At 38.8% G+C, this 23,765-nt stretch overlaps 1 protein-coding gene across 11 annotated transcripts in view; it reads right to left on the bottom strand.

The window, feature by feature from the left end:
- Positions 1–23,765, bottom strand: part of PKD2L2 (polycystin 2 like 2, transient receptor potential cation channel) — a 44,584-nt gene that overhangs the window by 15,033 nt on the left and 5,786 nt on the right. For 8 of the 11 annotated variants that reach the window (XM_017967907.5, XM_035292124.3, XM_035292128.3 and 5 more), the window contains 8 exons: positions 17,722–17,943; positions 11,442–11,670; positions 9,674–9,844; positions 8,937–9,118; positions 4,953–5,073; positions 3,245–3,346; positions 1,328–1,392; positions 531–588 (listed from right to left, as the gene is read on the bottom strand). In XM_017967907.5, coding sequence (XP_017823396.2) covers positions 531–588; positions 1,328–1,392; positions 3,245–3,346; positions 4,953–5,073; positions 8,937–9,118; positions 9,674–9,844; positions 11,442–11,670; positions 17,722–17,943 — 1,150 coding nt within the window. The remainder of the gene's footprint in view (positions 1–530; positions 589–1,327; positions 1,393–3,244; positions 3,347–4,952; positions 5,074–8,936; positions 9,119–9,673; positions 9,845–11,441; positions 11,671–17,721; positions 17,944–23,765) is intronic. The other 3 variants (XM_035292121.3, XM_078360017.1, XM_035292122.3) reach the window with 1 other exon arrangement.

Genomic DNA, 23,765 nt, shown 5'->3' with positions numbered 1-23,765 from the left:
GCTTACTATAGTCTCCTGACTCTGCTGTCTTCTGAGCATTTGGAGGGAAGAGGTGGTGACCAGAAGTAGAGCAGTGGTTCTCTCTTTTTTTTGAGTGGTAGTGGTAGTAGTATATTTAAGGAAAATAGGTGTTACTTAAATTCTGCAATTGTCAGATACATGTTATATATTACAGTTTTCAAAATACAAAATTGTTAAAGCAATTCATCACATTAATGATTACAAGAGAAAAATTATCAAATCTTCTCCACAGAGTATATGCACTATGAATACCCAGTGTGATATTCGCACAGTGAGTGTACACCTGTAGAATCAGGTGTCTGACTGAGAGTACAGGGGAGAGGAAGCAGCTGAAATCCAAATGGTTTGTTCTAAACATGAAAGGATCTAGATTCTGGGTGATTTATTTGGAGGTGACAATTGCTGTTCTGAAAAACAGCAAATCATTTCAATTCTTAACCAGAGCATTTTTCTAAGCATATTTCTAATAAAGGTACCACTTGTGTTTATGAAAAAAATTAAAATCTTACATTTTCGTCAAAGCCTTCTCTTCTGGCTTGTTCAGCCAAATCTCTGCTGTCTTTGGTACTGAAAATATAAAATAGAAATAAGAGGCAAATGGCAGTAAAAAAGGAAATGCCACCATAAAATACAATTGGATCTGTAGTAAGGATCTGAATAGTCTTTCTTTCTGATAACACTAATTATTTAGAAAATGTGATCATTAACAAATTCTTCAGAATATCATGTCATTAACTGTGAAAAAAATGTTTCTGTTCCACTGCCAGAGTTCTAGGTTTGGGAAGTGTTTTGACACCAAAGTCATTTAATAAATATAAGTGTAAATAGAAGTATTGTTCAAAAGGATTGTGTGTAAAATGTTATTTTTATAGCCAAATAAATGCATTTAATTTAGACTAAAATTGTTTCCTAACTTTTTAGAGGGACTTTATTCTCCCCTCCAGCTTTCTCTCACAACTTTTTCTGAGTAGTACGTCAGGCTTTATATTAATTTTAAATTAGCTTAGAATTTCATGATGTCCTGGATGTACTGACAGTGTATTTAGTTAGAATCACCACATAGGTTGGTGGTTGTTTTGCAATTAAAACCTTTACTCATGGCCGGGCACAATGGCTCACGCCTATAATCCCAGCACTTTGGGAGGCCCAGGTGGGTGGATCACCCGAGTTTAGGAGTTAGAGACCAGTCTGACCAACATGGTGAAACCCCATCTCTATTAAAAAACAAAAAACTTTACTCATAAGATTCTCATATAATGTAGAACTTTAAAATGGTAAGTTAAACATTTGAGAAAAGTCATCTTACGTTTTCTTGTCTTCATCTTTTTGAGCTTTCTTCAGTCTGAGTTTCTCAAGAACATTTTTGTAACTCTGGGCATAATTAAAAATAGTTTGAAAATTTATCAGAATATATCCCTTATTATTAATGTTTTATCAAGGTAAAAGAAATATGAAATGCTTGTCCCTCTGGATTGCTACCCTAAAGGATTGTGGAGGTAAATACTGTGATTATCGTTCTTTCACCTCATTGCTACATAAGCTTTATGCCTGTTGGTGAAAACACAAAAGGGGTTCTTTTATTGGGGGCATCATACTGGAACTTGGAAAAAGCAAAAATCTTTAAAAAGCATTAACCTATATTGCATTAGGAATGTTAACACTTGGGACGGGTGCGGTGGCTCACGCCTGTAATCCCAGCACTTTGGGAGGCCGAGGCGGGTGGATCACGAGGTCAAGAGATCAAGACCATCCTGGTCAACATGGTGAAACCCCATCTCTACTAAAAATACAAAAAATTAGCTGGGCATGGTGGCGCGTGCCTGTAATCCCAGTTACTCAGGAGGCTGAGGCAGGAGAATTGCCTGAACCCAGGAGGCGGAGGTTGTGGTGAGCCGAGATCGCGCCATTGCACTCTAGCCTGGGTAACAAGAGCGAAACTCCGTCTTAAAAAAAAGAATGTTAATACTTTTAATGACTATAACCAACATCATGAATTCAAGTGATAAAAGAAGGGGGGCGGGGAACAAACTCATTGAGGGATAGCTTAACAGTTTTTCTGGTTTGTTTTACAGATTCGTTTTTGGACAAAGTTTGTAATCCCCACTAACCCCACAAGCATTCCATATCATAGGACCTCTTCTCTGTGAAGTGCTGTGCTTTGGGAATATGGGGTATGCAGAGATGGCCAAACTGGCAGGGGAGATGTGACTGGTACACATGTAACTGTTACAGCTCAAACTGAGGTGTAGGTATTGAGAGAAGGACAGGACAGATTCCACTTTTTAAAGAAGAGTAGAGTGGTAGCCAGAGAGAAGAGCTGTAGCAATATTTCAGGGGTCAGAGAATGACTTGAGCAGAGGCTCAGAGAAGAGAGTGAGAACAAGCATGGTGTATAGCACAGTGCTCAGAACAGATTAGCCAGGACACACAGGGTTGTAAATAGAGGCAGAAAAGTAGAAACTATAGTAAAATTATAGTTAATGAAGATAGTTTGGGACTGTGAGACTTGAGGATTTAGAATATTCGGGTAAGGAATTCGGACTTGACAGGCCTAGGCAAACTGATAATCAGATCTGGACTGGCATAGGGAAGAGGCTAGAATAGTCAGGAAATGTTACCATAGTGAAGGCTGGGTGAAAAGTACTGAAAGCCTCATCAAGTGGTGTCAGTTAGAATTTAAAGTATTCCACAAATGTAAGCAGGAACTACAGAGATAAGCTATACATAAGCCATGACAATAGATTATATAAGGGATAAGGAAGCAAATTCTTTTCAAGGTTTTTGAGCCAGGAGTGACTCAGGATAGTGCTGCCATTAACAGAAACAGGAAAAGTGAGGAAGACAAGACACATGGAGTTCTGAGTTTAGATTGTTGATAGAAATTGAACAGCATCCAGAGTAAAAGCTTACCAGAAGGAAGAGCAAGTTTTATTATAATACTCAATAGTGCTTTGCATTTAGGAAATCACTCAATAACTTGATATATTGAACTTTGAAATAATTTTAGCTATGTTTTTAAAGCCAGAGAGCATATCTCACTTCCATAGTCATGAAATAATGTGAATATGAGTAACACTGGATCAAAACACAAAAACCAACCCTGGGGGTGGGATGGGGTGAGTGGGGAGAACACCACTTGGGGTTAAGTGGTATTGAAACTACAAGAGGATAAGTTTTATGAGATTGGTCTTAGAATTTTAATTAGGAAAGGAATTTGATTTACCTGTTTAATCATTTTACCAAGTTCAAAATCCGGCCTTCTGCCTATTGAATAATCAGCTTTCACTTCAGAATAGGTATCATTAATAATTGCCAAGAACATATTCTAGGGATAAATAGCAGATAATTCTTTCAATAAAAATTTAGTTTAAATGTTAGTGACTTTAACATGTTTTGGATTTGTAAAATTATGTTTAACTTTTAAAAGTAGGCTGGGCACGGTGGCTCATGCCTATAATTCCAGCACTTTGGGAGGCTGAGATGGATGAATCACTTAAAGTCAGGAGTTTAAGATCAGCCTGGCCAACATGGCAAAACCTCATCTCTAACAAAAATTAGCCAGGTGTGGTGGCACACACCTGTAGTCCCAGCTACTTGGGAGGTTGAGGCAGTAGAATCACTTGAAGCCAGGAGGCTGAGGCTGCAGTGAACCAGTCATGCCATTGCACTCCCGCCTGGGCAACAGAGACTCTGTCTGAAAAAAAAAACAAAAAACAAACAAAAATACACCAAGTTTTAAAAGTAAACTGTATGCTCAAAAATGGGGAAATGACTATGCAGACAATAAAGTAGAATAGATAATGTGTAGTGTGTGGGTATGGGCAAGTTTGTTTACAGTAAATGAGAAATGCAGAATGTAAAAGAATGCATATGAATTGATTATATACACATAAATTCATATTACATGATGGAAGAAAATTTAGAATAATGTAATTATGTGTTCATAAAGGTGTTTTTTATTTTTTTTTTGAGACAAGGTCTCAAAAATGTTACTCTATCACCCAGGCTGGAGTGCAGTGGTGCAATCTCAGCTCACTGCAGCCTCTCCCTCCCAGGTTTAAGCGATTCTCCTGCCACCCAAGTAGATGGGATTATAGGTGTACACCACCATTGCCTGGCTAATTTTTGTATTTTTAGTAGAGACAGGGTTTTGCCATGTTGCCCAGCTGGTTTCGAACTCCTGAGCTCAAGTGATCTGCCTGCCTTGGCCTCTCAAAGTGCTGCAATTACAGATGTGAGACACTGCACTTGGCCAAGGGTGTTTGTTGTGGTTGGTGTTGTTTAATTATATGAAGCTGCTTAAATTCACAGTCTTACTACAGCTCCTACAACTACTAATGTCCAGATAACACAAATGTAGAAAGGATATTCTTATCTTCACCAACCTGCCTTTCACTGTGGCCCAGCTCTAGCTCTGTAACCCTAAGACTTTTGTCTGTCACCAGGGGATAACTTCAGGGCCTGACAAAAAGTGTTTTCATGGAGGACAGTAACAATGCCTTGACTAGGAAGGCAAGGTTCCTGGTTAGGAAGGCTGTTCTGAGTGCATGTGAGAGATCTGTCCTGACAACTCCTGAAAACCACAACCTGGTAAGCATTTAGCCCTAAGGGCCAAAAGCCATTGCAATATGGGCAGAATATTAATGGACAAATTATAGCTCATGGCATGCATTCCAATTATTTATGTAAATGGTTTAGCACATTCCCATCCAAAACACCCAGATGTTAACTACTGTGATTACATTCTCCATTAGACAACTTGAAAACAGTCACTGGACTAGTGAACCTGGATTACTAGGGATCCACACAATTCTTAATAAATGTAAAGTATTCTGACAGCTGCACAGAAATAATAGTTTCTTCTAAATGAGTAATTTTATTTTTTATTCTAAAAAGTAAGAAATATAACGAATATATATGATCATTCTTACCAGCAGGACAAAGAACACAAAAAAGATGAAAGTGATAAAGTAAATGGGTCCCAAGATATGATTGGCTTGCTGAATACCAGCAAAATTAAAATCTCCAAGAACAATTCGAAACTGTGCAAATCTTTAATTAAAAGAAAGAAAAACATTAGAAAATTTATCTCTTATGTACATACATGACAACTAATGGGATTACAAATGTCTCTAGGAGGATATCTAGCAGCATTGGCATATGCTTTCTGACTTTAATTATGTTAGTACAGAGTTCTGTAAAATTGGTTGTAGAAAATTCCCCTAAAAAAAAGACTTAAGGTACCTCAATAGCTGAACAGGTAATGTAGGAAATGACTGCTTTTTTTTTTTTAGACAGAGTCTCACTCTGTTGCCCAGGCTGGAGGGCAGTGGCATGATCTTGGCTCACTGCAACCTCCGCCTCCTGCCTTAGCCTCCCGAGTAGCTGGGACTACAGGCACCCACCTCCATGCACAGCTAATTTTTGTATTTTCGGTAGAGATGGGGTTTCACCGTATTGGCCAGGCTGGTCTCGAACTCCTGACCTCAGGTGACCCACCTGCCTCGGCCTCCCAAAGAGCTGAGATTACAGGTGTGGGTTACCATGCCTGGCTGAAATGACTGTTTTAATGAATGTGAACTCAGTGTGTACCTCTAACTTTTTTTTTTTTTTTTCTGAGACAGAGTCTCACTCTGTCACCGAGGCCGGAGTGTTGTGGTGCTATCTCGGCTCACTGCATCCTCTGCCTCCCAGGTTCAAGCAATTCTCCTGCCTCGCCTCCCAAATAGCTGGGATTACAGGCATGCACCACCACGCCCTGCTAATTTTTTTGTATTTATAGTAGAGACAGGGTTTCACCATGTTGGCCAGGCAGGTCTCAAACTCCTGGCCTCAAGTGATCCACCTGCCTTGGCCTCCCAAAGTGCCAGGATTAAAGGCATGAGCCACTGCACTCAGTCCACCTATAACATTTGAACCTGAGATACTTGTTTACTAACTGGTTTTGGCAGTGGCCTCCTTGGCCGGCCATCTCTGTGCTCTTCTAAATATTAGAACTTAGACTTTGTTCAACAAGTGATTTTTTCAGTTTGTAGAAAGTTTAAACCCAAGAGCTCTAAACTTTCTTTCTTTCTTTTTTTTTTTTTTTGAGATGGAATTTCGCTCTTGTTACCCCGGCTGGAGTGCAATGGTGCGATCTTGGCTCACCACAACCTCCGCCTCCTGTGTTCAGGCAATTCTCCTGCCTCAGCCTCCTGAGTAGCTGGAATTACAGGCACGCGCCACCATGTCCAGCTAATTTTTTGTATTTTTAGTAGAGACAGGGTTTCACCATGTTGACCAGGATGGTCTTGATCTCTTGACCTCGTGATCCACCGGCCTTGGCCTCCCAAAGTGCTGGGATTACAGGCTTGAGCCACTGCGCCCGGCCAGAGCTCTAAACTTTCTAATGTCAGTATTTAATTTTTGCCTTAACCAACTCTTAAATTCTGATAAAACAGGAATGCCAACAATTTGTCACTTGCTAGTCTCAAATAAGTTCTGGTAATAATACTCAACATGATCCTAAGGTTTATTTTACCCTCTTTGATGCCCTGGTTTGATATGAAATACCACTTAAAATATTTTAGACCTTCTTTTTCTTATTTTAAAGATGGAAAATGAAGAAATTAAGACTTTGAGTAGCATAGTAGTAGCAAGTAGAATTACAATTTTCTAACTTGAAAATCTTATTTTATATTCTCATTAATTTGCAATGGTGCACCAGACATATCAGGAACATCAGTTTAAATTATGTGTGTGTTCTTTATGAGGAAATTTGGAAGGTTTTTTTTTGAGACATTGTTTCACTTTTGTCACACAGGCTGGAGTACAGTGGCAGGATCTTGGCTCACTGCAACCTCTACCTCCTGGATTCAAGCGATTCTCCTACATCAGCCTCATGAGTAGCTGGGATTATAGACATATGCCAGGCATGAGCCTGGTTAAGTTTTGTATTTTTAGTAGAGATGGTGTTTCACCATATTGGCCAGGTAGGTTTTGAACTCCTGAAGTCAAGTGATCCACCTACCTTGGCCTCCCAAAGTGCTGGGATTACAGGTGTGTGGAAGAAAATTTTTAATTGTATGTTGATAACTCTGTGTGATTGGTCAGTGAAAAGGGAGAAAGGCTGCTTGTCCCTTACTGCTTTTGCCAATTACATAAATGGAGTAGACAACTATCTATAATGAAGGAAGAAAAAGCATTCAAAGAAATGGGATATTGGAGTTCTAGGACTCAGAGTTATCCGAGGTTCCATCCTTGGTACCTAGCTAAGACCTGACCAAATCATACTTAAAGTATTTATCTTGCTTTTAATACTGGTTTGTAATGCTTTCCTACATAAGATAGAGAAAATAATGAATTGGAAGGAAACCAAGTCTCACCACAAATTAAATATTTTTTCTGGCATAGGAGAATATATTTTAGTGTTTCTGCCATGATCTTTGAGTTGCTATTTTGTAAAAAAAAGGTAAAGGAACAATTTCTCATTCTTTTCTCCTCTCCAGAAATTAGCTTAGTAACTAAACCTTCCACTCAGCCCTTTTCTATGAGGAAAGTGTTAAGATACTTCTGCTCTGTAAAGAATAATAAGAATGACAAAAACTGAAGCATTTACTGAATGGTTATAATCTCATAAGAACTGGAGGCTCCAAATACGATGTGTCTTTTCTTAATTGGAGCTTAGTTTATCCATTTGTTTCTTTTTTGCAACCTGAAAACAGCACCATGACACCTCAGCATAAAGAGTTATATTATCCTAAATGCTGGGATTATAGGTGTAATGGCACCCAGCCTAAACCTGTTTTAAAAATACATGCTTGGCAGATTAGCAAAGGACAATTAGGTCAATATCAATAAAAATATTAAGATGGAGTCCTGTAAAGAAAACATTTAAGATTTCTAGTGGCTGGGTGTCGTGGCTGGGTGTAATTCCAGCACTTTTGAGAGGCCAAGGCAGGAGGATCTCTTGAGCTCAGGAGTTCAAGACCAGCCTGGGCAGCATGGCAAAACCCCATCTCTACAAAAAATACAAAAATTAGCTGGGTGTGGTGGCATGCCCAGCTACTCGAGAGGCTGAGGTGGGAGGATTGCTTGAGCCCAGGAGTTTGAGGCTGCAGTGAGCTGTGATCACGTCATTGCACTCCAACCTGGGTGACAGAGTGAGACCCTGTCCCAAAAAAGAAATAAAAAAAGATATCTTTTGCCCAGAGAATAAATACTATAGAGACATGGAGGCCAATTTCCATTATTTTAGGTAAAATTGTCACTTCCAATGAAAAATGAAAAACTATTTTTCTATTTTTTTTTTTTTAAATGGGGTTTCACCATGATGGCCAGGCTGGTCTTGACCTCCTGACCTCAGGTGATCCACCCACCTTGGCCTCCCAAAGTGCTAGGATTACAGGCGTGAGCCACCATGCCTGGCCAAAATGAAAAATTATTTTTCTAACCTGACCCAGTAATAGCTTAAAAATGGATAACATAATCCATTTGGTTCCTTCAATGCCAAATCCTAATTTGAGTGTGACAGATATTTAGCCATCAAAGAAAATAACAGCCAGGCGTGGTGGCTCATGCCTGTAATCCTAGCATTTCAAAGTTTAAAACCAGCCTGTGCAACATGATGAGACCCCCCCGATACAAAAAAATAACAATAAAAAAATCAACCAGGTGTGGTGGTGCACACTTAGTCCTAGTTACTTGGGAGGCTGAGGACCATTTGAGTCCAGAAGTTTGAGGCTGCAATGAGCTATGATGACATCACTGCACGCTAGCTTAGGTGACAAAGCAAGACCTTGTCTCAAAAAAAAAAAAAATCAAACTAAATATAAATATATTAAAGCTTATATTACTACTTATCATAGAAGGTTAGAACTTTCCATTTTTTCTTAGAAAATATAGAAGATATAATTACATTTATAATAAGAGCTTACATGGAATTCTGAAAAGTGGAAAAATCATCAACTTGTGATCCAAAAACAAGAAATCCTAACTGGGCATAAGCAAAGAATATTATAAAAAACATGACGGCAAATCCTACTATGTCTTTAATACAACGTGACAAGGTTGATGACAGTTGAGACATTGTCTTATTGAAGCTTATAAATTTGAATATCTGAAAAAGAACAAAGTTAATTGAAATAGGAGAATATCAAAGATTATAATTACTTAGAATAAATTAATTTCAGAAAAATTCTGCTTTTAATTGCAGGAGATACTTACTGATAATCATGAGTGTTTGAGGATTTGCCAGCAATCATTACAAAGCCAAAGTTGTTTTTTTTTTTTGGTCACCCAGGCTGGAATGCAGTGGGAGATCACAGCTCACTGTAACCTCCACCTCCTGGGCTCAAGGGATCCTCCCTCCTCAGCCTCCAGAGTAGCTGGGACTACAGGTGTGCACCACCAAACCCAACTAATTTTTTTTGGTATTTTTTGTAGAGATGGGGTTTCACTGTGTTTCCCAGGCTGGTCTAGAACTCCTGGAGTCAAGTGATCCACCTGCCTTGGCCTCCCAAAGTGCTAGGGGTACAGGTATGAGCCACTGCACCCAGCCCAAACTACTTTTAAAATTACTTAATAGTTAAGAAAATCATTTTTCCCCATGGCTTTTTAATTTTTCATTAGCTATTGCACTGTTGTGTTATCTAATATAATAAAATATAAATACCTTTATCCATGCAAAAAAGATGGTAATAGCAATTATATTGTTGTAATAAATGTGCCAATATGCAAGAAAATAGAAATCTGAATATTTTTCAGTACTTTTCAACAGCTGTCCAAGTAAGAGAAAAATTTGTATATTACAGTATATGTTGAAGGAAACAGCCACAAAACATAACTAAATGGGAAAATAAGAAGGGTTAAATTAGAGAATATCTCTACCTCTAAATATCTTACAGCCTATGAGAAAGCACACAAAAAAGTTTATCAAAAGTTTAATAAAGAGGGAGAGAAAGATAGGACATATGCTTTTATATAAAATGGAAACTACCCTCAACTTATACAAGTTTAAGGTAGCATTAATTATTATGAAGTAGAAAAACATTAATTGCTTGCCATTCTAACCTATCTAAATCTTTTTTTTGAGTCATAAAACATAAATGTATAAAAAGATTATGTAACTCTGAGATCATAAGGATTTCTGCTCTGCATAATACCTAAAAGCTAAACATTTTCTACCGTGTAATACTACAAGAAAAACAATTTCCAATTACAAAAAATAAAACCTTCTGGAACCCTTTAACACTCCTTTAAGAGAGGATTTCAGAACCAGGTTATTTTAGCTATCAGAGCTTTATAACTGACATGAAAATTTTTCTTTGACTTTCCTTTCCTGAAATGCTCAGATAAACATTTAATGCTCTGTCCCCCCTTTTTTTTTTGAGACGGAGTTTCGCTCTTGTTACCCAGGCTGGAGTGCAATGGCGCGATCTCGGCTCACCGCAACCTCCGCCTCCTGGGTTCAGGCAATTCTCCTGCTTCAGCCTCCTGAGTAGCTGGGATTACAGGCACGTGCCACCGTGCCCAGCTAATTTTTTGTATTTTTAGTAGAGATGGGGTTTCACCGTGTTGACCAGGATGGTCTCGATCTCAAGGTGATCCACCCGCCTTGGCCTCCCAAAGTGCTGGGATTACAGACTTGAGCCACCGCGCCCGGCGCTATGTCCTTTTTAAGACATTAGTGGGGATACCAGAGACGTAGGTGGCTTACTTTGTGACTCTCAGAAACTTTCCATCTGGTTTTGGGAAATATGGTTTAAGTACTTGATTGGCTGTAATTAAGGGCCAATAATGGTGAAAGATCAGATTGCAAATCAGAAACATTGGTTCTTTGTTCCTAAGAGCAAGCTCTTAACATTTGTCTCGGCCTGCCTAAATCTGTTTATTTCATTATATTCCATTGACTAGAACTGATAAGTCTTTGGTGTTACTTTCGGGGACAATTTCCTCAATCCTGGTGCCCTCTGGACCCACAAGGGCCCCTCTGGCTGCTCACCTCTGTCAGTATTGTGCTTAGCCTTGCCTTTTGTCTATTTTTTCAAAATTCATTACGAGGAGGAAAACAGATTTAGGCAACATAGATCATTTTAAACAACCTTGCCCCAACAGACCCATGATTGGTGAAACTCAAGGCCCTGTAAGTAATACATTTTTTGAGAGGTAGGAAGACCTACTGTGCACATTAAAGTGTAATATTTCTGAAATCACCTTTCCCTGTAGGTTTATGTTGACCCTCCCAAGGACCAAATCAGAAAAAAATAGATTTCTCCCCTTTGGAGGCACACCATTATTAATACTATTCCAGTTCATTTTAAGTTTGACACTTGTAGCTTTCAAAATAAGTTCTGGATGAATAGAAGATTCTGTGTTTTCACATCTCCACTGGTAGGTTCAGATGTGATCCCCTTCAACCATACACATGAATATATACTCACCAGCAAAAGGAGCAGTTCTAGCCAGTTCCAAATACTTTTGAAATAGTTAGACTTAAATTCTTTTATTTTTTTGACTTCTTGTGTTGTGAATACAAAAAGGAAAATACAAAATGTGATTTCACAGGAAGCAATAAAATAATCATAGTAGCTAACATATCTGAGGAGCTTCACAGAGTAAAACTGCCATGAAGTAATTATTCCTCCAGTTGCGGAGAATTCTGCCACCAATCTGTAAAATCAGGTTTGTGAAAGTAACTGTTCATTTCAAGCATTTATATTTCAGTACTTAATGTGAAATTTTCAATCAATGATTATGTATACTTTAATAATAATCAGTTTTTTTGTATAAAATATGTTTCCTTGGGGAAATGGGTTCAATTTAAGCGTCTTCTAGATTTACTTATTTCATAGTGGCTCCACTTTTTCTCTACCTGAATATTCACAGTGGTCAAAGACCAATGTAAAGGAGAAAGCAAGCTGTGATTTTTTTCCAGACATTCATTCTATTTTGTATTCAGCTTGCTTGTTCATAACTGGGAATATAAATTATGTCCATAGGAGAATAATATGTTCAAGAAAATGCTATACTGTTAGTTACTGTTATTAGTTAGAACTCTTCCCCAATATACATAATTTTTGAATACTTCAGAGGGAGGACATAAATTCTCCCTCTTTAAGATGATCAGAAATGCTTCTTGCTTCTAAATGTCAAGGTCACATATTCTAAAGCAAATGTTTTCTGCTGGATGCTGGATACAAAGATCTATGTAAAAACGGAAGTATACAAATTAATTTCAACACGACATATGAAAAGATTTTGAGGTTGTTCACTGTATCTCTGGTGTTCTCCACAACTTCTGATAATTAAGAATTCATGGTAATTTAAGGAACCAGCATTTCTATCACAATATTACAATTCCTACATAAAGATATTAGCAAATTTTATTGGTACCATTATAAGGTTCTGCCAAAACAACAAAAACAAAACCTCAGTTAACAAATAAAACTGACATCTTACACATACGAGGTAGTGAGTGAAGTGAAAGAAACTCAGTGTTATGATCTGAAGTGTAGACTAATAAACAAAAAAGGGAAAATAAACAATATTGTTTAGTTTGCCTGATACTTGCACAAAAATGAAAATAAATGGATAAGGTGTAAGTAATATGCTTCTATATGACTACTGATTAGATACGCCAGTTAACACTTTCAAAATCTGCTGAAGTTTCTAAAAAATAACAGTTTAAAAGGTAACATAGAATAAGCGTAAAACCTTCAGAGAGGAAATCTAGACTTAACTGATATTACGAAGGCTTCTTCATATGACTAAAAGCCAGTTACCTCAATGCTTCCATTCTTGTTTAGAACATAAAAACAATTTGTACTCTTCACTTCATCCTGATCAGGACTGTTGGAAAGGGTGAGTGAAGTTGGTAAAAAGCTCTGTTTCTCTGAGAGAAGATAACTTTAAAATAAAACGTATAATATCCATTGGCTGCTTAAGGCAGTTCATTTGTTTTATTCCTTTTTACAAAGTTTAAAGGCCATGGTGTGTTTCACTCTCCCTGTTGCACAGGAAGCAAAATCCCCTAAACTCCAATTCCATATTCCATTCAGAAAAAATGTAAGATTTATGAGATAAAAGTGATTCACTGATATTAAAATAATGTAACTTTTAGGTTCAGGGGTACATGTGCAGGTTTGTTATGAGGTAAACTTGTGACTTGGGGGTTTGGTGTACAGATTATTTTGTCACTTGGGTACTAAGTATACTCCCTGACAGTTTTTTCCTGAATCTCTTCCTCTTCCCACCCTCCTCCGTCAAGTAGGCCCCAGTGTCTGTTGTTCCCCCTTTTCTGTCCATGTGTTCTCATTAGTTAGCTCCCACTTATGAGAACATGTGGTATTTGGTTTTCTGTTACTCTGTTAGTTTGCTAAGGATGATGGCCTCCAGCTCCATCCATGTCCCTGCAAAGGATATGATCTTGTTTTTTTTTTATGGAATAGTATTACATGGTGTATGGCAGATGCTGTTGTTGGTCTCTCTAGCAGTCATTATCCTTTTTTCTAACAGAATCCTAATTATATTCAGTGTTTCACCCATCCCCAGTTCACTTAGGGAAAGCTGATTAAATCCCCAGGCATACTGTATGTAATTGCATTGTATGATTACTGTGATTAGATCCAATCACAGTAATCTTTTGCTAGTGCTTGATTCTGACTCCCATGTTCTTCAAAGATCAATTATATATTGAATTTAAAAAAACATCTCAACCCCTCACATCTGAACCCACCAATGAAGGAGGTATAAACCCTTATTAAGGTTTTTAATTTGTTCATGCTTGTGCTGAGATTAAAGTCATATAGTTTAAAATAAATATAACATAGGCTGAGCATGGTGGCTCACTCCTGTAATCCCAGCACTTTGGGAGGCTGAGGTGGGTGGATTGCCTGAGGTCAGGAGTACGAGACCAGCCTGGCCAGCATGGTGAAACCCCACCTCTACTAAAAATACAAAAACTAGCTGGGTGTGGTGGTGTGTGCCTGTAATCCCAGCTACTCAGGAGGCTGAGGCAGTAGAATTGCTTGAACCTGGGAGGCAGAGGTTGTAGTGAGCCAAGATCACGCCACTACACTCCAGCCTGGGTGACAGAGCTAGACTCCATCTCAAAAAAATAAAAAAAATTGAAAATTAAAAAAATTAAAAATTTAAAAAATGTAGTTCTGTCAATATGAAAAAGCAACATCACATTGTTTTATTATTTCAAAATTTAGGAACATGGAGATTACATACAATATGTTAGTTTTATATTGCTTAATATATAGTCTCATTTCTTTATGCAGCTACAGAGTTATCATTTAGTCTTAATACTTTCCTCCTCTAATCAGATTATTAAAATCTGTTGGTTTCCTTTCAGCATGGCTTCTTTATAAGTAACTCATTTTTGTCTCAAGAATGAACAATTTAAATTTCAATGTGTGATAGCAGCCAGCATCCCAAAAATGTTAGAGCCTGCGGTATATTGCAAAAATGGCTCCAGTTCTTTGCATCTTTTTGCCTGGCCTGTCACCTAGGAAAGGGTGCACTCCCCTAGCCCTTGATGCTAGACTCAATCATGGGAATTGCTTTGGCCAATGGGATGTTAACATATATGATGCAAGCAGAAACTTGAAATGAGTTTGTACATTAGAACTTGCTCTTTGAGACCTCTACAACTGCCGTCAGAAGGACATGCCTGGACTAACTTGGACCCAGGAGAAGGATGAGATACATGTAGAGCAGAACTAACTCACAGATGCACATGTGAATCCTGCCAAATGGCAGCTATACTGGCAAGCCTAACAGAGATCACTCAAGCCCAGCTGGATCAACTGAACTCTGTAAACACATGAGAAGTATTTATTGTAAGCCACTACACTTGGGGATGGCTTGTTACCTAGCAAAAGCTAAATACAAGACCTAACTTGGGTCTCAGCTCTTTACCTCTGAATCGTTTAGGAGGCTTTTGGTTATAACCCAAAACCCCAACTTAAATTGGCTTAAACAATAAATTTATTTCTGTCACATAGCAGCAGTTTCAGAGATACAGCAGACACCCTTTGTGGTAAGTTCATGGAGCTAGCTCCATTTCTTTGAGATAGTTTCAGTTTTGCCCTCTGTGTTAGCCATATGTTATGCTTCCCCAAAATGATTGTGTTCAAGCAGCAGCTGTGATTATATGTCATTGATGGCAGTAAGGAGACAGCACCAACCAAAGAGAAAAAAAATTATTCCCGTTAGGCTGATTGGGTTACCTCAGGTCACCTCCCTAACCTGGACCATGCTAATTGATTTATGCCAGGCCAAGCTCACTGCACTCTAGCCTGGGCAACAGAGCGACACTCAGACTCGGAAAAAAAAAAAATATGGAAAAGAAAATATATTTACTATTCATTAAGTGGGTCTTCATAATGATCTTTATCCTAGTCACCTTCATACTGAGTAGGCTGAGGAGGAAGAGGGGGAAGAGGAAGGCTGGATCTTGCTGTCTCAGGGGTGGCAGAGGCAGAAGAGGTGGAGGAGGTGGAAAGGGAGGCAAGGGAGGCAAGTGCATTCAGTGAAACTTTACAGATTTGACATAGCAATTTCTTTCTGAAAAATGTTTCTACACAGTACCAGTCCTTCCACCCTTTGCTTTAGTTTCCATGCCTGTATCATCGAAGGGTCTGTGTCATAAAAGAAGTCAAAAGCAGTCTTGAATAATTGGAAACCTTCTCTAGATGTCTAATATCCATTTGTTTTCTGTTCTGCTTCTGCGTTTTCTTTCTCATCATCTGGCACTGGTTTGGAAGCCCCATCTCCATCAAGGCATATTCTGTTAATTCCTCTGGTGTGGTGTCTATTAGCTCTTGATTTCTCCATGACCAGTAACCTGAAACCCTTCACCCTCCCACATTTTCTTTGCCATATCCTCCACATTTCTTTCATAATTCCTTTGATTGTCTCTGTCATGAATCCTGTGAAGTCATGCACATCTGAATACAATTTTCTCCAGTGGGAATTTATTGTTTCAGGTTTGATGGCTTCACGGCTTTTTTAAAATAACAATGACGGCATCTTCAATAATGGAATCCTTTCACACTTTCACAATGTCTGTTGGGGTTCTCTTCTGTAGTGTCGACAATCCTTTCTATGGTGTAAAGTACTGTGTGTTATGAGCCTTGAAAGTCCTCATGATCCCCTGATCTAGAGGCTGAATTGGAGATGTTGTGTTTGGGGGTAAGTGAACCACCAGAAAAAGCATCAATGGAACCAATCCAGAGAAAGAGTTTTCGTTGTCCAGGCTTTCTTGTACAACCAAAAGATTGGAAGCTGGTGTTTATCTTTTCCCTTCAAGGTTAGGGAGTTAGCAGTTTTATAGATAAGGGTAGTCCTGATGATAAACCCGACCTTCATTTGCACAAAACAGTAGAGTTGGCCTATTTCTTCCTGCCTCTAATCCTTGTGCTTGCTTCTCTTCCTAATAAATGTTCTTTTCGGCTTTTTCCCCCCCCAGAATAGGGCATTTCTGTCTGCATTAAAAACCTGTTCAGGCAGATATCATTTCTCCTCAATAATTTTCATAATGACATCTGCTATATTGTCAACTGTCATTTGGTTGGCAAAAGCTACTTCTGCTATCTTGACATTTTAAAAAGTCAAACCTCTTTTTAAAAGTTTCAAACCAACCTTTGGTGGCATTAAATTCTCCAACTTTAGATCCTTCACTTTCCTTTTACCAGTGGCCACACAATGACTTTGCTTTTCTTAAATATTAGAATCTAAAGGTATGCCTTTCTTATAGCAATCCTGCATTCACACACAAGCTGCATTTTCAATGAAATAAGAAGGAATTTTGCAAAAAGCAAAGTTTTCACACCTGCTGGCATAGCTGCAGTGATGGCTTCATGAATTTTCTTTCCCTCCCTCTACACCCAGGGCAATGATCTTTAGTCTCTGGATTATTTTTATCTTGAAATAGTGGGCAACTTTAGCTGCAGACATCAATTTATGATACATAACAAGTAATTCAACTTTCTCTTGTAATGTCATGACACTTCTCTGCTTCACGGGAGCATCCCCAGTATCACTAGCGGCACTTTGTATGGGTCCCATGGTGTTATTAAAGGTTCATGGTATTGCACTAAATGTGATAAAAAACACACAAGAACTATGAGAGATCACTTTTTTTCTGAGATATGCAATTTACTGGAGAGATGAACTGCTTATGTGAAGGTGGTGAGCATCACAGGACACTTTAAATGGATACAACACTAGAGTTCACTGTAATAGCAACAGGAGATGGCTACAAAATTATTATAGTAGTACAGTGTGTACTCTAGTTAATTTTACACAGTTATGATTTAGTATTGCATCTTTATATTTGTTTACATTTTTCTTGACTACAAATGGTGACACATGTTTGTGTGCATAAGTTTTTGACAAATTTTAACTTCTTATAATAGATTTGTATATATTTCATGATAGTAAGTGATAGATGAGTACATGCATTTTATTCATTCATAACATACCTTTTTCTTAATTTTCAGTATTTCTAGGCTACATGGTTTGGGAATTATTTTTCAAATTGTCACAAAGGTCCCCCAAATTTTCCAATATATTTACTGAAAAAAATCCATATCTAAGTGGAACCTGTATAGTTCAAACTCATGTTGTTCAAGGGTCAACTGTACTAATAAAGAAGTTTTGTAGGCCATTGACCACTGTCTATGAAAAACAAAAAAATTTTGAGTCACTCACCTGATAATACAAAACAGATTTACATTAGCATTATATAAGGAAAAATCAATAAAAATAACTCTGGTCCCTCTTGTGATCCAGTTGTTCAGTCGAAGGTCAATGAACTTGTTTTTGGTTTCAGATTTTGATTTTGATAAAGTGAAAATATATCCCCCATTTCGGTAAACACCAAGAAATCCCCAGTGCCAAGGGGAGTTGGTATTAGAAGTAGAGTACCTCCATCTGTTAGACATAAAAAGAATAATGGTGAAATGAGAAAGTCCAGCTGAGAAGTATTCTAAGAATTTAAGTTAATCTTTGTTCAAAAGTAGTAGTTTTTTGGCCTGGTGTGGTGGCTCATGCCTGTAATCCCAACACTTTGGGAGGCTGAGGCAGGCAGATCCCTTAAGCCCAGTAGTTCAAGACCAGCCTGGCCAATGTGATAAAGCCCTATCTCTACAAAAAAATACAAAAACAAGCCAGTCATGGTGGCATGTGCCTGTAGTCGCATCTACTCAGGAGGCTGAAGTGGGAAGATTGCTTGGGCCTGGGAAATCAAGCTGCAGTGAGCTGTGATCATACCACTGCTCTCCAGCCCAGGCAACAGAGCCAGACCCTGTCTCAAAACAAACGAAAAAAACAAAACAAAAGTAGTAGTTTTTTAAAAAGTAGTAGTAAATTCATAAGTATTATAGTAATTTTAAAGCAAGACAATGTGTTAAGTTCAAAGGATTAATATTTAATCAAATTTAATATATTTTTTACTTTTTAATGCTTATGGTGGGCAACACCACTGGACTAGGTGCTATGAGAAAATTTTTCAAAAATCCATAATTTTTCAAAAATGACCTGGGCATGGCAGCATGTACCTGTAGTCCTCATTACTCAGGATTCTGAAGCAGGAGGACTTCTTGAGCCCAGGAGTTCAAGACTGCATTGAGCTATGATTGTATTACTGCACTCCAGCACTTCAGCCTGGGTGACCAAGTGAGACCTTATCTCAGAAAAAAAAAAAAAGAAATCCGTCTTTAGGTTTGGTGGCATATGCGCGTAGTCCCAGCTACCCAGGAGGCTAAGAGGAGAGGACTGCTTGAGGCCAGGAGTTTGAGGCTGCAGTGTCTATGATGGTGTCTGTGAATAGTCCCTGCACTGTAGCCTAGGCCACATAGGGAGATCCCATTTCTAAAAAACAAACAAAAATCCATCTGTTGCCTCAGGGAGCTTAGAATCTGGAAAATGATGACCATTTTTTTTTTCTTTAACAGGCTGTTTCTGTTATGAGATGTTTAGTGTGAGTAGGACAAGAAAATCAAGGGTTCAGAAATGGGAAAACAAGGTGCTTCATAGTCTGTCTTGTAAATATCATATATTGTTTATAAATGCTCAATAAAAACTTTGTTATAAAGTCTATGTTGTTACATAGATATTTTGTTTTAATGAAAATACATACAATCAAAATAAACTGTGTATAAACTAAATTTTGGGCTGAGTACAGTGGCTCATGCCTGTAATCCCAGCACTCTGGGAGACTGAGGCAGGTGGATCACTTGAGGTCAGGAGTTCAAGACCAGCCTGGCCAACATAGTGAAACCCCATCTCTGCTAAAAATACAAAAATTAGCTGGGTGTGGTGGTGCGTGCCTGTTATCCCAACTATTTGGGAGGCAGAGGCAGGAGAATCTCTTGATCCCAGAAGGCAGAGGCTGCAGTGAGCCAAGATTGCATCACTGTACTCTAGCCTGGGTGGCAGAGTGAGACTGTCGGAAAAAAACCCATTTTTAAAATTTCATCTTTTTAACTTTTAACTTAATTATAGGATATCCAAAAAGGAAGCTTTGATTCCTTATTTCAGTCTCTCTATTCAGTTCTCCCAAAATGGATTTGAAAGGTTATTCAAATATGCACTGTTTAAGCTTGTTTTTCTACTAATAACACTATGTTTCAGCAGGGAGGGAAAATGACACTGCTAGGAAAAAGTACCTATGGTTTTTTTTTTTTCCTCTTTTTGAGATGGAGTCTCTCTCTGTTGCCCAGGTTGGAGTGTAGTGGCATGATCTCAGCTCATTATAACCTCTGCCTCCCAGGTTCAAGTGATTCTCCTGCCTCAGCCTCTCAAGTAGCCTGGATACTGGGATTACAGGTGCACACTACCACACCTGGATAATTTTTGTATTTTTAGTAGAGGTGGGGTTTTACCATCTTGACTAGGCTAGTCTCAAACTCCTGACCTCAAGTGATCCACCCACCTTGGCCTCCCGAAGTGCTGGGACCACACCTGGCCTGAAGTACCTGTTTTAGTGAAACTTCCAATAGTTGTATTTTTGAGTGTTTTCCACACATGTCTATTAAGTGGAAACAGGACGATCTGTTATGCCAGCTCTCTCCTAGCTTCCAATTTTTGTTTTTAATTAGTGAATTTTACATTTTAGACAAGTACAAATTGATTCTTTTTTCACTGTTGAAGATTAACAGATATTAACTCACAACTTCAGTAAAGTATAGAGATAGTAAACCCAATTGATAGTGTTAATTTTGGTATTTAATAAAACATTTGTACTTGTTATGAGAATTTGGAATATAAAAATAACTAAAAAATTAGTTTAGATTCCAATTTAAAATGTGTAAATAATTGCTTTATCTTGTAATTTTGGGTTGAAAGAAAGTGAATAGTACTATAATAGTTAAGAGAATGGGCTGGGTGCTGTGGCTTACACCTATAATTCCAGCACTTTGGGAGGCTAGGGCAGGTGAATTGCTTGAGCCAGGCGTTCCAGACCAGCCTGGGCAGCATGGTGATATCCCATCTATATAGGAAATACAAAATTATCTGGGTGTGGTGGCATGTGCTTGTAGTCCCAGCTACTTGGGAGGCTGAGGCGGGAGGGTTGCTTGAACCCCGGCAGTCAAGGCTGCAGAGAGCTATGGTCTCCATTGCACTCCAGCTTGGGTGACAGAGCAAGATCCTGTCTCAAAAAAAAAAAAAAAAAAAAAAAGGAGGTATCATCATACTTATGAACTTATTAGATTTATAAGAATCATACAAGTCCTTAAGAACACTCAAAACTCCTATAAAGAAGAAACAAACAGAAAAACCCAGCAATGATTAATCTTGGGAGTTCAAGAGAGGTTGTTTAAGAAAGGAAATATGATCATGTTGCTTTCCTAAACCCTTAAAAAAAGGAAATATAATCAGATCACTCATATTTATAATATAAACATTGACTAATGATTGACAGTAATTATGATGTAACTATACTGAGAGGCTAAGAGGAACAGGAAGAGTGTGCAGAGGGGGTAGCAATAAGAGAGCTATATGATAGATCACCTTCCATGATAGAAAAACAATAGAGGCCAAGTGCAGTGGCTCATGCCTGTAATCCCAGCTCTTCAGGAGAGCAAGGCAGGAGGATTACTTCAGGCCAGAAATTTGAGATCAGCTTGGGTAACACAGAAAGACCCTGTTTCTACAAAAAGTGGAAAAAAAAAAAAAACACTAGTCAGGTATGGTGCTATATGCCTGTAGTCCTAGCTACTATTCAGCAGGCTGAGGCAAGAGGATTGCCTGAATCAGGAGTTTGAGGCTGCAGTGAACTATGAATTACACCACTGCACTCCAGCCTGAGCAAGAGAGTAAGATTCTGCCCCTTGAAGAAAAAGAAAAACAACAACAACAACAAAACATAATTGTAAGATCAAGTATAAGGTAGCAGTATGAGGATGTTATTTAAAAAGAAAAAGCATATACTAGAAGAAACAACTGTAAAAGAGCTAAAAGTAGTTGCTTCTGGAGAGTGGAAATTATAAGTAGAAAAGGGTAGACCTTTGTAAAGATTTGTATCACTTTAATAAATATTAAATTACAAAAAAAGGTTTATTCTCTTCCATATATATATATATATATTTTGTTTGTTTGTCTGTTTGTTTGTTTTTTAGACTGAGTCTTATACGGTTGTCCAGGCTGGAGCACAGTGGCATGATCTCAGTTCACCACAACCTTTACCTTCTGGATTCAAGTGATACTTGTGCCTCAGTCTCTTGAGTAGCTGGGACTACAGGTGCCCACCACCATGCCTGGCTAATTTTTGTTTTTAGTAGAGATGGGGTTTCACCATGTTGGCCAGGCTGATCCCAAACTCCTGACCTCAAATGATCTGCCTTCCTCAGCCTCCCAAAGTGCTAGGATTACAAGCATGAACCAATGATTTTCATATGGCTCTAAAAACACAGGGTGAGTAGCACAGATTCCACCAGCTTCTGTGTCAAGGAGACGTAGTGCCAGTGGCATTGGGTTTTCACATTTTCTTTCTTTCTTTCCTTTTTTGGGACAAGGTCTCCCTCTGCAATCAGACCTTGCTGCAGCCTCAACCTCCTAGGCTTAAGTGATCCTCCTGGCTCAGACTCCTGGGTAGCTAGGACTACAGTTTAATGCTACCACACCTGGCTAATTTTTAAAATTTTTTGTAGAGACTGGGTCTCAGTATGTTGCCCAGGCTACTCTCAAATTCCTGGTCTCAAGCAATCCTTTTTTGGCTTCCCAAAATGGTGGGATTACAGGTGTAAGCCACCACACCCAGTCTCACATTTGTGGGGATCGCTCCCATGTAAGGCCCCTAGGAAATGGGCCTCGCAATACGGTGAGCTTGAGCCCGGACACAGATCCCTGGTTGGGGGAGTCGAGCTAAGGGAAAGCAGGAACCGAGAGAGGGACTATGTTATTCTAAATAATTAACAGACATTACTTTATGGATATGAGGACTTGGGAGGCAATGTGTCCACTTTCGGCTCCTTATGGTTTATTGCTTGATTGTGTTCATTTTGGACCCTTGTCACCTTCATTGTAAAATATTAACTTAAGTATTTACACTTGGTAACTTACTTACTGTAACTTACTGAGTGTAACTGTAACTTACCATAACTTACTGGGCGTGACTGTAACTTACTTACCTTGACCTATTGGGCGTAACCTACTTACTGGAAGTAACCTACTTACTGGGCGTAACCTACTTACTGGACTTAACTTACTTACTGGGCGTAACTTAGTGGGCGTAACTTGCTTACTGTAACTTAAGTATGTTGATCTGGCGTAAAAAACTTTGACTTCAGAAAAGTATATAATGAAACGTATTGCAAAAATAAAATTGCTGCTTGGACACAGCCTAAGCCAGCCCTCCAGACTCTGCTTTCCTTTATTCTTTCACTTCCGTGCACTCTCTCCCTCAGGTTGAACGAGACATCTACGTTGGCAGTCTTGGGGACTCCTGCAGGTTGGTAGTCCCCCGGCAGACGTGCCGGACCCCAACACACATTTTCAATATAAAATGTACACGAGTCTACACCAGCACTAGCTTCAGTCACTTTGAAACACAGTGGCCAGGCTGGGTGTGGTGGCTCATGCCTGTAATTCCAGCACAAGGTCAGGAGTTTGAGACCAGCCTGGCTAACATGGTGAAACCCTGTCTCTACTAAAAATACAAAAATTAGCCGGGCTATTCACGAGGCTGAGGCAGGAGAATTGCTTGAACCTGGGAAGCGGAGGTTGTGGTGAGTGGAGATTGTGCCACTGCATTCCAGTCTGGGTGACACAGTGAGACTCCTTCTCAAACAAAACAAAACAAAACAAAAAAAACACCCCATAATGGCCATAAGCATCTTTGGCAAGCATCATCAGATGCAGTCCCTGTAGAGCATAACTGCCCCATTTTAGTAGGGACAGTGAAAGAAAAAATCACTGAAGGAAGGCAGAGTGAGAGAGGAGAGAAGTGACAGAGCACACCTAAGATACCCACAAAGGATCCCAAATTGTCCTGGGGATGTGTTGTGGGCATCTTGCCACAGCCAGAAAAGCAGATTAATTGACCATTTTAGAAGCAAAAATTGATGGTTTGTCCTGTGTCTAATATGACTAAGCATTTTATATACCAAAGTCAGAAAAAAGAAAACACTTTGTATCCTAAAATAAACAAAAATAATAGGTTCACCTTTCCTTTTCTAAACACTGCTATCTCCCAATTTTCCTTTTTTTTTTTTTTTACTACGGCTGAAATAATCTCCTTATCCTTCCAGGCC

This window comes from Callithrix jacchus, chromosome 2, assembly GCF_049354715.1.
Source record: "Callithrix jacchus isolate 240 chromosome 2, calJac240_pri, whole genome shotgun sequence".
NCBI classification, from domain to species: Eukaryota; Metazoa; Chordata; class Mammalia; order Primates; family Cebidae; genus Callithrix; species Callithrix jacchus.
This window is presented reverse-complemented; position numbering and strand designations above follow the sequence as displayed.